Below are 15,901 nucleotides of genomic sequence, written 5' to 3' on the forward strand. Positions count from 1 at the left end.
AAAAGTTACCTTTTATAACAAGTTTTATTGTTTTGTAGAACATTAATCAGCTTTTCAAGACATATTGGAATTGGAAATGTGCCAAAAAGTACTCAAAATGTCTTTGTTAAAGTGAAGCCTTCACAGTTTTATATTAACTTAAAAACCAAAAAAAGTACAAAACAATATCTGCCAAGAATTTGTCTGGCATTAAATAGGATATGGAATAAAGATTTCTAATCCCCTGTTAGTAAACTTGCTTTAAAAATTTTAGCTATGTTGTCCAAATTTTCTTGCCAAATAGTTGATCTTGCTTGTTGTTTAGTCTAACCTATCAATGTGTTAGTATTTCTCATCTATTCTACAAACATCTGTAGTTCTTTTTAATAAAAAAGTGCATATCCAGCTACACATTTTTTTGTTATGCAGAGAAGTGTCTTCTTTCTTCTGCCTCAGTGGGATCTACTGTGCCATGTACTGATTCAATGATCTGACTGGGTACTCAGTATTCATTTTTTAAAACTTAATAACAGAGAGCACAAAAATAACTGTTAAAAACCATCTGTACCTGAGCAGATTGTAATTTATGCAACAATTTGGAGTTTATTTGTATGTAATAATAAGCTCTTTAAGTGCTCTGTATGGGTTTGTGGGGTTTTAGAAGAGATGGGAGAGGATTGTCAGCAGGTAGCCTAAGGCTTTCAGTTTTGGCTTTTCAATGTCATTATTAAGTCTGAAAAGGGGAAAATCTAGCTCATCTATTATTCCCCTGATTTTATCTCATCCCAGAACAGTGCAGCAGAACTAAACAAAGGGTTTGGTGTTTTATAAACACCATGTTATTTTGAGATAGTTCTTTAATAATTTTTCACTATTAACAGGAACGCAATGGGGAGAAAAAACAGTTCTCAGTCTCTGGAAATTGTAGATCAGAGGCTGGAATGACTGAGCTCAAAAATTGCAAGTAGCCTCTTGCAAATGCTAATTAAAGTATCTCCTTTTTTTCCCTCTAATATTTATACAAAAAGGTGTATATCCTTCTTAGCTTCCTGGCCTACTAGGTGCAGCAGCTTCAATGTCAGCTTCATGCCATTGCAGCAGCTCCAGGGCTCCAAGTGCCCTGTTCCCAGCTGCACTGGCACCTCTCCCATCCTGGAACAGTAGCCCTGCTCCCCTGTGGCACTTCCTCAGGAGCCCCATGATCCATGGTTACCTGTGTTTCTGCAGGCTGGTGTAGTCAGTGCCTGGTTTCATTTGAAATGAAATCTTGCATCTGCTCTGACTGAGCACATGAAGAGTCGTAACTCTTTTCAGTGCAAAGTCAAAAAGTGAGTGTAAGTAACAGGTGATCATGGGGACTTAGAAGTTCTTACAACCTCCTCTGGAGACCATGACTGAGAAATGAGAGCTGGAAAGAATATTCCTAAATGGAACCAGTGAATCGCTGTCTCATTTATTCTGTCCAGCATAAATTGAGCAATTCTCCACCTTACAGGACTAGATTTATTCAGTAGATTAATTAAGGCTGATTTGCAAACCAAACTGTATCTGAGAATGTTCATTTCCTGCCCCACAAGAAGGGGCATTCAAGAGACTTTATGAAAAGGGAATTTCTAAATTAGCTTAGAATTTTTCAGAGATACTTGTACTGGTACGGTCAGTGATAGCTCCTGTTACTTTGAAAATTATTCCTCTCTTCTGGAAGAACTTCTCTTTTGATTGATTTGCAGATTTTCTTACTAACAACTGATTCTTCAAGAATGTAACCATTGCTTCATCAGAAATGTTAGTTTCTTGTTCAGTGCAATGACCTCATATACTCTATTAGCTCAGCATAAACTATTCCCAAAAGCTCATGTTTGTCTTGTAAAAAGAAGTAACCTGCATGTAAAACATGTTTTTCTGTAGCTATTCCTTCTATTCATGAATAATGGGTGATGCCTTATCTCCGGTGCAGTGCTGGCTCAGTAATTCGCTTTTTGCCCTTGCCCTCAGCTCCATACCCAATGTACCCGAGTCACTGATTCAGTGTAAGGTTTGGGGACCTGTCAGTTGTTTGTCCATGCTACCTGCTTTAAACAGTGCAGCAGCAGGGATTGGGGTGCAGGCCAGTATTGGTACGTGTGCTTGGTCATTTCCATTTGGATTAGGGTTACATTGCTGAAACTGTGGCTCAGTTTGCACCTCAGAGTGTTGCTGGATCCCTTGAATAGCAGATCTTTGTAGTAAAACTAAAGGTGTTTCAGGACATTGCCTAATACACTCAGTAGTGACTGTTCACTCCACAGGAGCACACCAATGTAGGTTAGTACAGAAGAAATCCCACAGCAGGTGTGCAGGTAGATGCCAGGTCCTCCACACCAACCCTTTCCCTGTACAGATCCCCTGTTGTTGTGGCTGCTTGGTGATGTAACTACAACCTTTAGCACACTGCCTGGGCTGTTAATCTGCTTGCAATCGCTTTGTTGCTTGAATGCTGTTGCTGTTATTTACAGTTTCGCTGTGTAACTGCTCTCAGTTGAGATTAGCTGCTTGAGCAGAGTAAGTGCAACTATTGGTGAAGGACAGCATCAGTTTACCTTTCTTCTTGCATGAAATAAATGTGTGGTATCTTCCCTCAAGGTTTTCCTGACTTCCTGAGTTGTTAAATCACTTATTTCCATATTTGCTTATTTGTAATGTGCCTGCTTTAATCAGTGCAGTGGGACTGTCAGCACTGGGACGTATTTCACATTCACATCAGAGGAGAGCAAAGCCCAGCAGGATAACATCTATTTTTTTTTAAAACATAAGACATTTGGTTTTGCTAAACAGATTGGATGTTCTGATTTCAAATTATGAGTGGTTAGACAGCATCCTATCTTTAATTAGGTTGCACAGACTGAGTCATTTTGCAAGCTAGACATTTTAATTTACAATCTACTGCACTGCAGCACTCTTCAGGGCCTTCTGCTGTGTAATAAGGTATTCAACTTGCAGCACAGGCTTTAAAAATACCGGAGTACTCTCTGTGACTTCACTTGTTTATTTTATATTTTCAATTCTAGTTGCAAATCAAACATGCAGTTACAGAAGCTGAAATTCAGAAGCTGAAGACAAAGGTAAGAATTAATATATGGTTAATACATGACGTTATTTTTCTTTATGCAAAATCAGATGTGAAGATGTATCTTTATGTGGGTGGAGAAGTCAACATCTTTATTAAAGGCTGATTAAGAAGCACAGTGGCTCAGCTAAATCTTGTCTTGGTGTATATTCTTTATTCCAAGTTTCAAGTAAAAATCTTAAGTGCTGCTATTAAAAGAAAGTGCCAACTTTCATAGCTTCAATTAAACATGTTTTAAGGGGTATCATAATGACTTAATGGCAGATTACTAATTTTAAAATTCTGATACATTTTTTCAGACTTTATATTTGGATTGAATATTCAAGTTGAAGTTAGTAGGTTTTTTTATTTACCAGTGATGTTAAAGTATCCCTACGTTGTTTTCCATTATCGACCTTTTTTAAAAACCTGATTTGTTTAAAGGTATTTAATAGAAATTATTTTTATGTACAGAAGAAAAAGTGTTGTTTCATATCGTTGCAACTCTCTTTAAAAGATAGTCTAGGAAGGGAAAATATGATCAGTTTAAAAGAAAACATCTCACAATCAGTTGCTCTTTAATTAATTAAGTTTACTACAGCAACAAAAAGAATTGTTTCTTTATGTACTAGGGTAACCTTTATGGGACCCTAACTGATTATTCAGTTGTTCAGCAATACTAGGTTTTATAATGACATCCTTCTCTTTGAGTCTGATTACATTGTAAAGGAAATAAAAATAAGAAAAAGAGAAAACTGTACTTCAGAAAAAGATTTTAGATTATTATTTCTTTCCAGCAGCATTTGCACTCACTGTGTGTTTTGCATAGTGTTTATCAAATCTGCATAAATTACTGTTAAAAAAAACAAACAGAGTGCAACTCTTTTCTGTAAGGACAATTTCTGTTGTCCTGTCGCAGTCCAGAAAGTCAGAAATCTCTTCTGCTTTCCAGTTCCAATGTAGCAATTGGAACCACACAGTCAATCCCTTGGGATTGTGCCAAGGCCCATTGACTTGGTGGCATCAGTGTGTGGGTGTAAACATTCATCTGTGCAAATCCATTTGCAAAATTGGGGTTAATATGCCTTTAGTGTTGGACCTTTTTATCTCATCTTTTCAATAGAGCTGAAGAAATTGTGATTAATTTAGGTGTATTACTGATAAAACTGAAAACAATTTAATTTTTTTGGTGTGTATCATCCATGATGATAGCAGAACTGCCTAGAAAATATTGAAAACTCTTGATAAATAAACAGGGATATTAAGGCATTTTTTTGTTCACAAAATTCTGGGAGGTAAATCACACAAGATACTGTATAACCCTACCCTTATCCAGCACCAAACACTGAAATCTGCAGGTAACTTCAGTTAGGAAATGAGAACCCTAGCACAAAAGAAATTCTGGAAATCATATTCTCCCTTCCCAAAATAAGAAATGTCATCATTTTCTGGAAGTGTATGAATGCTTTATAGCACCTGAGTCACATGCACAAAGCAAAACACATCCCATGTGATGGCTGATTAACCCTGCAGTTTGCCTGAGTACTCCACTATTGACATTTTTAAATGTCAGCCAGTCAAATAGGTTAGTATAACCCAGAGAAGCATAGAGGCTACACTGGAACACTGAGCAAAAACTCTGCTTGGTTTTATGAGGAAGAATAATACATGTGTCAGCCTGTTTTCTTTGTGCTGGAACACTCTTCCCACTGCTAGCATATTACTGTCATAGTTATTGATTTACTGATTCTCTCTATTTGCGTTGCTTGAATTAATCCTAAACTATTTATGGACTACATCTCCACTCCTTTGTTCAGCTGCAGGCTGCTGAGAATGAGAAGGTGAGGTGGGAATTGGAGAAGACCCAACTCCAGCAGAACATTGAGGAGAATAAGGAAAGGATGATGAAATTAGAGAGTTATTGGATTGAGGCACAAACCCTGTGTCACACAGTGAATGAACACCTCAAGGAGACGCAAAGCCAGTATCAGGCTCTGGAGAAGAAATATAACAAGGCAAAGAAATTAATCAAGGATTTTCAGCAAAAGTAAGCAGCTACACCAGACTCAGAAAATTATTTAGTGGCCAGATAGAAAACATGTATGTGATATATTTTGAAATATGAAACCCACTGTTAAACACCTGTAAGGTAAACGCTATTTTCCACTTTTTTATTCATGAAAAGCGTGGACTCTTTATTATGGAAAAATGCTAATAGTCAAACTGCAGTCATACTGTACCTACATAAAGACTTATTCTGTAATATTCCAGGTCGGTATGTTTCAGAATTAGGAGATAGTTCGATGTAATTGCAAACAACTAAGAATAATCACAGTAACCATTTGATTAGCAAAGTTTGCTGCAATTTATATGGATATTATATCAACTGGATTCATTCCTGCTGTGTACTAATGTAACATAAAAAAGAATATTGTTTTGTTACATTTTACATTTTATTTTTCTTCTTCTTGTAGATGCCAAGAATGTTTGAGCTGAGTTGAGCTAACTGATGATTTCCTGGCCCCCTCTGTTTCATGTGGTCCCCTCTCCCTGGTGGCTAGCAAGAATAATAACATCTTACATTTCTATAACAGCTTCCATTCCCCAAATTACTTTTTTTTGGCAGCAGCTTTTTTCATTTTCTGCTGAAATATACCTATTTAAAGAGGAAAACTCCAAGACAATGTCAAGTGATAATTGAGATTGTGGAAATGAATATCCTATCCCATTAAAAAGGGGGTTAGATTGTCAAACTATCATCACCTATCTTGGAATTTTGTGACTGTTCCAGAACTAGTTTGCATCCTGTGTGCTTTCTATCACAAATTTCTTTGATATTCAAAATAAAAAGAGATAGGGAAAGTCACTAAAATGAGTTTGGATAGCTTTCTATTGACATTTTACTTTATGTTAGTAAAAGGTCTAGTCAGTTGTTTTTAAATACCTCAGACTCCTTAATTGACCTGACAGATTTCCTTTAGAAAATTCAATTTGTACCTGCAAACGTACAGGTTTTCCTTTCTGTGAAGGAGCACAGTCATACTCTAGTAAAACAGAAACTTTGCTCTATGTCCTATAACAGAGAACAGCATAAACTAAGCTACATTGTTTTTGCTGTAAACACAGATTAGGAAAAGAAACCGATTTAACTGATTAGTAAGAACATAGAAATTTTTTTTCCAGATAAATTGGTCTTGCTATTTTTATATCATTGCCTAGGATATTCATTTAGACTAATTGCTTAGAGTTTTGTCTTGATTGCAGTTTCATAGTTCTTACTAAGTGATAAATTATTTTCTAAGGACAGATTTTTCTGGTGAGCAAAACATTTTATTTTTTGTTTCACTTTGCTTGCTTTGATGACAGCAAATACATCTCTTTTTTTTTACTCTAAGAGAACTTGATTTCATCAAACGCCAGGAAGCTGAACGAAAGAAAATAGAAGATTTGGAGAAAGCACATTTTGTAGAGGTTCAAGGCTTACAAGCTCGTGTGAGTAACATTTACTGTTATATTTGAAGAATGAGACAATTCTGTGTGATATTCTGGAAAAATAACATTTCTAATGGGGAAGGTGTATTGGGGTGAATATTTTGGTAATACTGCCTTGTATTTCTTTCAGATACAAGACTTGGAAGCTGAAGTTTTCAGGCTAATGAAGCAAAATGGAAGCCAGGTTAACAATAACAACAACATTTTTGAAAGGCAGACGTCTTTTGGAGAAGTTTCTAGAGGAGATCCAGTGGAAAATCTAGATACAAAGCAAGTGACCTGCCTGGATGGCTTAAGTCAAGGTTTGTTTGAAGTAAACCATAATTCCCATTAATCACAGAATCATAGAATGGTTTGGGTTGGAGGTACCTTAAAGATTATTTAGTTCCAATCCCCCTGCCATGGGCAGGGACACCTTTCACTAGACCAGTTTGCTCAAAGCTGCCTCCAACCTGGCTTTGAACACTTCCATGGATGGGGCAGCCACAGCTTCTCTGGGAAACCTGTTCCAGTGTCTCACCACACTCGCAGTGAAGAATTCCCTCCACATATCTAACCTAAATGTCCCTTCTTTCAGTTTGAGCCACTACTCCTTGTCCTGTCACTACATCTCCTGACAAAGGATCCCTCTCTGGCTTCCCTGTAGGATCCCTTCAGATGCTGGAGGGTTGCTGTGAGGTCTCTGCACAACCTTCTCTTTTCCAGGCTGAACAGCCCCAACTTTCTCAGCCTCTCTTCAAGGGGAAGGTGCTCCAGTTCCCTTATCAATGTTATGGTCTCCCTCTGGACTTGATCCAACAGGTCCATGTCCTTTCTTAGGCAGGGAGTCCCGGAGCTGGATGCAGCACTCCAGGTGGGGTCTCACAAGAGCAGAGGGACAGAATCACCCACTTTGACCTCCTGGCCACCCTGCTTTTGATGCACCCCAGGATTCCTAGAAACTATACTATTATTTATTTATCTGTTGAAATAAATGCAATACATTATGAGATAAATTAATTTCCAGCAAGCACAGAGGTCTTTTATTAAAATTGATATTTCAGCAGTCATTTCATGTGTGAACCCCAACAATGTTGCCTTACAAACAAATCAATATGAATTACATTTTTCACAAGTTATGTGTATAAAAAAAGAGCTATCCTGCTGAAATTGTGTTGGGTGATATGCAGACCTTGTGCAATTGGTTTCCACAAATCTTCACAGATCTTTTTTTTTCTGTCAAGCGTTAATTGTAAGGGAATCTCTGAAGTTCAGAAAAGCAGGGTGACAAGAAAGTCTGTATTTCTGCCATAGAGACTCAGTAAGTGTTATAAAACAATAGCACTTAATACTCAGCAGTGCTGTTAACACAGATCCTTTCAGTAGTTTGTTTCAGGAGGGGAAAGTATGTTTTTGTCACTTGACTCAGAAAAATGATGCTTGCATTTTCTGTTTTAGCAATGTTAACACACATCTATAACTCAAGAGCTAAAATCAAGGAATTTCTACATTTAAAAAAAAATTGTAACATTTATTCTAAAAAGTTGTAAGTTCTTAATATAGCATTAAACATCTGAATGTCAGTGCTTGAAAATTGTGTTTTCTAATCAATACATTTGCATGAAAATTTTCAAAGAACTCCCTTTTTTCATTTCAAAAAATATTTTCCTGGAGAAAGGTTACTAGTGTAAATATTTCTGAGTGTTAGACTAGATGATCTCTGAATTTAAACACCCAAGTTTAACCACATGAATACAAACACAACTCATTTGATAGGAAAAATAGACAATCGGCAAGGATTTTTTGAAATCAGAAGCAGCATAGTTAGACCTTAGATTCCAGGCCGCATTTGTGGTTTTAACGAGAGAAGGAAACCTAATTTTTAAAAATAGGGATATTCTTAAATATCCTGTAGCACTCTGGCTCCTATATAACTTCTTCAGTAAATTCTGTGTCAGTTTCTGAGGTCTGTATCAGACTCTTATGTAGAAATACTTGCTCTTCAAAGAGCCTACGTCTCTGTATCACTCTTGTTTAAACCTTTTAAGAAAAGAACTTACCATCAACCCATAGATGCTTGCAGAGGAGCTATAAAGGGCAGGGGAGTTTTACATGATGTTTTGGAGGTGAGTAGAGTCCTCTGGGTGCTGTGGGTTGTGCACACTGCCCTTGTGACATTCCCTCAGGTGCTCCAGTCTCTTTTCTGGCTCGTGTTTGGCAAATATAAGGCATGCTTCCTGATCAAGCTTCTGCATTAGGTTCCTGGGGTAGGACTGCATGTAGACAGCCACATCCCAGAATTCTGTTTAGACGTTTGCAGGTCTGTCTTCCATCAAAAAAAATTAGGGTATGCAAAAATACAGTATTTTAATTAAAATTGCATCAGATATGTTTTTGTTTTTGTTTCAGTGTGATCAAGGTGTTTATTACATTCTTGCATGGTGGGAAGCTTGGGAAGAAGCAATGGGTGCAGCCTGATGGTTGCAAACATTTGAGCATAACAGTTCCTGACACTGCTGGTGCTCTGGCTGTGTTCAGCGTCCTGCCAGACTGCACGACTCCTCAGGCTGTAACCTAACCTCACACTGAGCTTAAGGGGCTGCCAGTAACATCAGTGGAAGTTAAAAAGAGAAAATCAAAACTACTAGGGCCCACATAATTCTTCCTTTCCTTTGCCAGGGAATACTAGACTATGGATTGCGTTTCCTTTATGAATTAGGTTTATTCTGAGAGTCCAGAAGTGCATTGTAGCTTTCTGGTTTAGTGATCATGAGCTGTGTCTGCAGTAGACAATCAAGCTGTTTACTGGCAGGAGTCAGTGGTTTGAAATCTGAACAGTTCAGAGCTAAGGCTGACTTTGACAGTCTCAGACTTTGGGGTCTCTATGCAAGTACCCGTTCAAATCACTTTATGGCTGTACTTTCTGAGTGTCTTTGGCTACCCAGGGATGCAGCAGTTCACAGAAGGAGATTTTAAATTCTGTCAGGCTGTCTAATGGAAAAACAGTGGGAGTACAGGCGAGCTCTTTCCTGCTTCACAGTGGTACTGAAATAGTTCAGATGGAAGAACACTGGAGTTAAGTGGTTGGAGGTCTGATGAAAGAAAATCTTACTGCATTGACTCTGAGAGTAAAATAAGAACTATTATGACTTTTATGTGAAAGATTTTCCAGACACCCCAGTGGGTTGTGAGATTACCAGAACATCATGTGAGATTGTGGGTTTGTGCTGCTGGGAGCTGTGATGGCCAGCCACTGTCTGCAGAAGAGGGAACTGGGACTGGGGGTGGCAGCACATGTGGCTGGGGCAGAGACCCTCTGACAGCAGCCCAGTTCTGCTGCAACAAAGCAGGGCAAGATGGGGTGGAGGAAGTAGGAAGCTCCAGGCCCAGATGGTCTCTTGCTTTAAGAAGGCCCATAGGAGCACTTTTGTGAATACCTTTTGCAGTCCTGTGTTAATAGTTTGCATAATTTCAGCAGTGAAGAAAAGGGATGTATGGAAGTGTGCACACCTGGAAGAAGAAATAAATATGAGCAGTTTAAGCCATGACAGTGTGGAGTTATCCTGTGGAGTACTTAGGGCGGAAGCATTATTGCAAATCAGACAATGCTAATTATTCTGTAGTATCATGTGAAGTAAAGTTTAACTCTTGCACATAGAAGAAAAGCAAAAAATATCTGTAAGATCAGATTTCTATTAAGTCATATATTCTGACTGCAGTATATAGACGTGTAAATGTATCTAACGGATTATGGTTTGGTTCTTACTGTAAGGGTTGGAAAAAGAATTGTTATAACTAAGAATCTATTCTTCTTTCTAGTATAAGATACAAAAACATCTTTAAAAATTATTTTAGTCTTAGTCACTGCAGCTTTGTAAAATGTTAAATTTGCTGCAATACTCAGTATTCATTTGAGTAGATGGTTGATAGCTAAGTACAGGTATGTTAGTTTTAACTGTAGAGGCAAGTCATATATAAAATATTCAGTATGCTTTACTCACAAGACATTTAGGAATTGGGTGTCCTTGAAACCAGGCATGTAAGATTATTTCATTGTTCTGTTTTTTATATTAAATACTTCTCCAGTTTTCGTGTATCACAGTGATGTCTATGCCCTGGTGGAGGAGAGCTCTGTGCAGGCTAAGCACGTGCAACTCCCTCTGAAGGAGTCTAAGTGGATCTGCTTTCTGGGCTGGTACAGCTGGGTTTGTGTGGTCATGTGTGTAACAGTGGGAATACTTAGTTGAATTCTTAAATATCTGCAGTTGATTCTTTGCTATGCCCTTGCTGAATCTGTACAGATAAATTCATTTTCCAAATAACTTTTTCTGGGGGTGCTACAAGAGTTATGAAAGTACAGGTATAAGAAAAATGTGCCTTTTCTAACCTAAATGATTCTGTGATTCTATGCAGAGTGCATGTACTTGCAATTGTTTGTACAACAGTTCCTTTTCTTAGAAAAATGTAATGAAAGATCCTTCTGTTAAACAGATGCAAATCATGTTTCCTTACAGATCTGAATGAAGCAGTTCCTGAAACAGAGAGGCTGGACTCCAAAGCTCTGAGGACTCGAGCTCAGCTCTCGGTGAAGAACAAGCGGCAGAGGCCCTCCAGAACGCGGCTGTACGACAGCATCAGCTCAACTGATGGGGAGGACAGCCTGGAACGGAAGGTGAGAAGGACTCTGCCCTCTCTTTCAGGCTTTCTATGGAGTGCTAGATTGCCCCTGTAAGTCATTTCATCCTCTGTCTTTATCCTTTCATTGTAGCACAGGCAGTATTTATTCCTCTGTGGCCAGTCTGCTGTGAATGTCCTTGAGTGATGTGCAAGTCCTGTCTCCTTCTGAGTCAGCACGCCTGTTTTTGGTTCTGTTCTGTTTTAACTGGAATCCTGGTCTTTTTGATTTACGTGTGCTTTATAATGCAGAGCAGATCTTTTCATTTATGCAGGAGGTGAAAGGAGCTTGAATTGTGCATTTCTCTATTTGTTAATTTGTTATCACAATTGATACGGTATTTGATCATTGTTTTGTCCTATTCTGACTTCATCTGAAAGCAAGTACCAATAAACAACACTGTGTGTGGTATCAAAGGGTAATGCCTTGAACTGCTACAGCATTTCATACAAATAGAAAGCTAAATAATGAATAAAAGAATTGCATGTTCAAAGTAAATCTTGCTCTGTTTGCTTACTAAGTGGTATAACCTGCTTTATAATCTCTTATACCAACAGCCATCACACAGTTACAGTAGTCCCATGCACATTTCAAAATCACCACTGCCCTTATGCATGAGAGCATCCTCACCAGCATCAGATTCTGGTGCTTCCTCCCTCTCCCCCGTGGCTAGCAGTGCAGCAATCTCACTTGACAACCTAACTGAAAACCAAGAAGAAGAACAGCACCACAAAGGAGGTGTCCTTTCCCCATATGCTCGGGGAGACACTCCACTTTCCTCTCCTTCAAAATCTGGGCACAGCTCTGAAGCATCTCCTTTGCATCACCCAGCTGGCAGGAATATTTTACAGGAGAAAGGTATTACTGTTTCTTTTACAATAAATTGATGCATCATTTTGCTCACTTAACAGCTATCTACTTTATTACCTTTTGTTGTGCAGTAGTACCTTAGCAACTAGAAGAAGGTCATCATCTTGTAATTTCTTTTGCCTGCCTGGAAGTCAAAAACTTCAAAATAACCTTGTATGATTGTATAAGAAAAGGATAAAATTTAAAATGGGATAAGGAGCTGCTTACTTTCTTTTTTTCTGGCTTTCTTGGAACTGAAAAAAACAGGGGGAAATTGCCTTTAGGAAAATGTTGTATTGTGTTTTTAAAAAAAAAAAAGTTATTTGACCTTGGGAGACCTCCATATTAGAAACATGCTTAACACAGTGTACTACTCAAGTAATGTGATTTTGGCACTGCTAGATGATTTTTTTGGAGGGTGCGGAAAGGAGTGTAAAGCAAGAACAACAGATTGTAGCTTTTAATTGCTGAGAGAAGGCAAAGTCTAGGTTTAATGAGAGGTTAGTGCCTGGAGATTGTAATTTACAGAAAAAAATAAAGTAATTTCTCAAGGAGATTGGCCTCATTGTTACTAATTTAATTCAGATTCTTGAAATTCTAGGTGGATAAAACAGGATGCAATCGTATATAGCTCAAGTATATGTCTCAGATACCAGTTTATTAAAAGAATAAACAGTATTATATGCCTCAGAATACTGAGCTGTCCTTTTCAGATACATTTCAAAGTTAGAATTAACATTTGACACCACTTCAACATTCTTAGCAACGCACCTTGCATTCTGAAACTGTCACATAAGCTAAAATACATAATAAAAAATTATTCATAAGTGAGGTCTGCAGGAGGAGGTCTAGATAGGTTCATAACAGATTTGGGCTTGCTTGACTTAACTGAAAAGAACAATCTATTTAAGATTTGTGTCTGTGTGTCTGAAAAGAGGTGCTACTGATTTAAACCCTGTTTCTTCTTCATCTTTATGCAGGGTTTTCACAGAGGTTCATAAAAGACAACATTATGAAGCTTTACTGAATTTAGGATAGGTTAATACATTGCAAAAATTTTTACATGAGTTCTGAAATTGCTCAACCTAGCAATTTTGTTACAACCTAGTTGTAACTAGGTTAAATTGTTAAGGATTCTAATGTGAATTCAATATTTGAGTTTTGCTAGTAAAAATGAGCATAAGATTGTGACTTGAGAAACTCAGCTTGAATGTGTGATTGGTTTTTCAGGGAAGTTGTAAGTCCTGCATTTCCAACTGATGTATGAAAAATATCTGGATAAAGAGTTAGTGGGAACTAAATTTGTAGTGCAAGGAATAGGGCATTGCATTCCATCCACTGTGTCACTCTTTCCATTTTAGGTTTGAAAAACAATCTCTGTTTAAAATACTGCTGTCATGCTTTCCTCACTGTGACTGTTAAGTAAACTACCAGTGCTTTTGGGTGTGTCCAGGTTCTGCTGAGTAATACATTAGAATTAACCAGAGCAATACAACTTCAAGTAGAAAAAAAACGTGTTTAATAAGTCCTACAAAAAACTACTAGAGCGGTTGTTTGGCAACAAGCGTTGCAGCAGTGCTGTTTTAAATGATTGTTAATTTGACTGTTTAACTCATATAGCTCAGAAAATAACAAAAAAAGACATTGCATTTGTTTTGTGTGTTCAGGTGGTGTTTTTTAGAGATGAAAAGAGAGCACCTCTGTGGACACACACGGCTAAGGGTTAGTCTCTCAATGGCAGAAGTGAGCATTAGCAAGCTCACATTTGTCTTTTCTTCTTTGTGTTATGAGATCCTACAGTGTTGTGGGAAGGGCTGGAGTGGCATGAGATCAGTTTCATTGCAAAATTATGAGCCTATAAGCACAGCTTGTGTGATGACTTTAATTTCTTCAATTCTGCTGCAAGTGCTTTGTGCCCATGGGCAGGGCACTGAGGTCTAGTGTCCTCACATCCATCAGCCACACATTACTGCAGCTGGAGGCTGGAGGTGATGGGTTAAACAGCTTCTGTGTGATTTATTCTGAGGAACCAGCTTTCCCTTACCTGCAAGGAGTTAGGGAAGATGCACCCATCCAGGGTGGCCAAAGTCCCCTCCTGCCCAGGCAGGGCACCTGTGGCTCTGGTTCTTGGTCTGCCACGTGCAAGCTTTGAGTACTTCCTCCATGCAAGTTTCAGAACTGCCACTGAAGCTGGTTTTGGGAGCTAGCCTATCCATTTTCCACTATGTCCCATAGCCAGCACAAATGTTTTTCTCAACAAGTCATCTTTATTTAAAGGGCCCTGGCTCGCCCCAGCTGTGTGGGAGGGGGATCATAGGGATGTAAGAGCTCAAACAGAAATTTGCCATTCTAAGTAGCTGCTGTGTGTTCCAGCTGAGCTCTCCAGGCTATTTTTTTGTACTACAGCAGCAAAACTTTAATCTACTAAAGCATTTAGTAGATGAAAGTTTTGCTGCTGTAGTACAAAAAAAAATATTTTCCCAACACAAAACCACTGTACTTTATAATTTCTTGACTTTCATTAAGAAGTTTATCAGAAAAATCCTCAGTTGCCTGTGAATAGCTAGTATGAAAACAAATGTTGCAAGTTTTAATTCTTGTGACAATTTTGGCAGTGGTTAAATGAGAAGTGTGCATTAAAGGTGAAAGAGGAACTGTAAGAGGAGATGGGAAAGAAGTGTGTACATGTAGGGTTGATGCCAAGTTCTCCTCAATTTCCTTGGGAAGTGGATTTCTTCTTTGCAGTCTTCATCTTACTTTTGCCATTCTTCATGTTACTTTTTACTGGGTTTTTTTTTGGAATGAGATTACTTGTTAGTTGTTCTTGGAATTTAATTTTTTTTAACATAAGGACTTGTGTTGATGGAAATAGTATGGCTTTTAGAGTGTGAGTATTGCAAAAGGCCTATTTTCCTGTTTTTCAAAGGATTTAAGGACCATTTAATTGCACATTAAACTTTTTGCTCCAATGAAAACTTGGCCAGATATTATCTACAAAGCAATGCAAAAAGTTCTATACACATAGTAGACTATCCTGTGGTAGTGCTGTGGTACTTTGGGTTAATTTTGAGGGTTCAATTTAAGTCAGCAACTCTAGGAGAAATCCACAAATGCAGCAGTGCTTCCAGTTAAAAGTTGTGTATGTCTGAGGTCACATTGCAAAAACCAGCAAACCACAAGTGATATGAATGACTGACCTTCATTTGCTTCCTCTAGGTTATTTGGGAACACTCTTTATATTTAAGAGTCGCAGTGTCTGAATTTTTAAACTACTGTGTGTTTTCTTTTAGCTTCCATATAGATTTCACAGGATGTTTGGCAGACTCAGATTCATTGTTTTGACTTTATAGGTACTGCAGCCTGTTTCCTCTTTAGGATTTAATAGCATTTGTAGAAGAGATCAAAAATTGATAGATGCCTCAGGGCAAATTTATTAACTAAGCTACTTTTAGGTTTTGGGAGGGTTGTTGTTTATTTTTTAATTCAGAATGGTTAGATTTTAGGTTACGTGTTCAGTTTAACAAAGATATTTGGGCTAAACTGATTGTTTCATAACATGTCCATCATAAAAGGTACCTTTGGCTCCAAAATAGAAAAAAAAAATTAGGAGTCATTTTGGAAATACAGCATACATACCAAATGAATTATGTAAAAAATAAGCATCAGCAAACTACTGCTGAGTTTAAAAATTGATTCTCTGGAATGTTTGCCTATAAATACTTTGTGTTGTTGAATTTATTACATTTTCATTAAAACTCAGTCAATATTACTTTTTGATTTTCCTAAGTTTTTGTGTCTTTTTGAGTTCTGAAATTATTTATTTGTATTCCTGTTCACACCAT

The 15,901-nt window shown here is 37.8% G+C and overlaps 1 protein-coding gene across 6 annotated transcripts in view; it reads left to right on the forward strand.

Annotated features, from left to right (window-relative positions):
* Positions 1-15,901, forward strand: part of PPP1R9A (protein phosphatase 1 regulatory subunit 9A) — a 136,418-nt gene that overhangs the window by 103,854 nt on the left and 16,663 nt on the right. For 4 of the 6 annotated variants that reach the window (XM_033073621.2, XM_033073612.2, XM_033073627.2 and 1 more), the window contains 6 exons: positions 3,027-3,080; positions 4,882-5,111; positions 6,460-6,556; positions 6,687-6,858; positions 11,050-11,207; positions 11,768-12,068. In XM_033073621.2, the coding sequence (XP_032929512.1) occupies positions 3,027-3,080; positions 4,882-5,111; positions 6,460-6,556; positions 6,687-6,858; positions 11,050-11,207; positions 11,768-12,068 (1,012 nt within the window). The remainder of the gene's footprint in view (positions 1-3,026; positions 3,081-4,881; positions 5,112-6,459; positions 6,557-6,686; positions 6,859-11,049; positions 11,208-11,767; positions 12,069-15,901) is intronic. The other 2 variants (XM_033073646.2, XM_033073651.2) reach the window with 1 other exon arrangement.

Source organism: Catharus ustulatus, chromosome 1 (assembly GCF_009819885.2).
Source record: "Catharus ustulatus isolate bCatUst1 chromosome 1, bCatUst1.pri.v2, whole genome shotgun sequence".
Classification (NCBI taxonomy): Eukaryota; Metazoa; Chordata; class Aves; order Passeriformes; family Turdidae; genus Catharus; species Catharus ustulatus.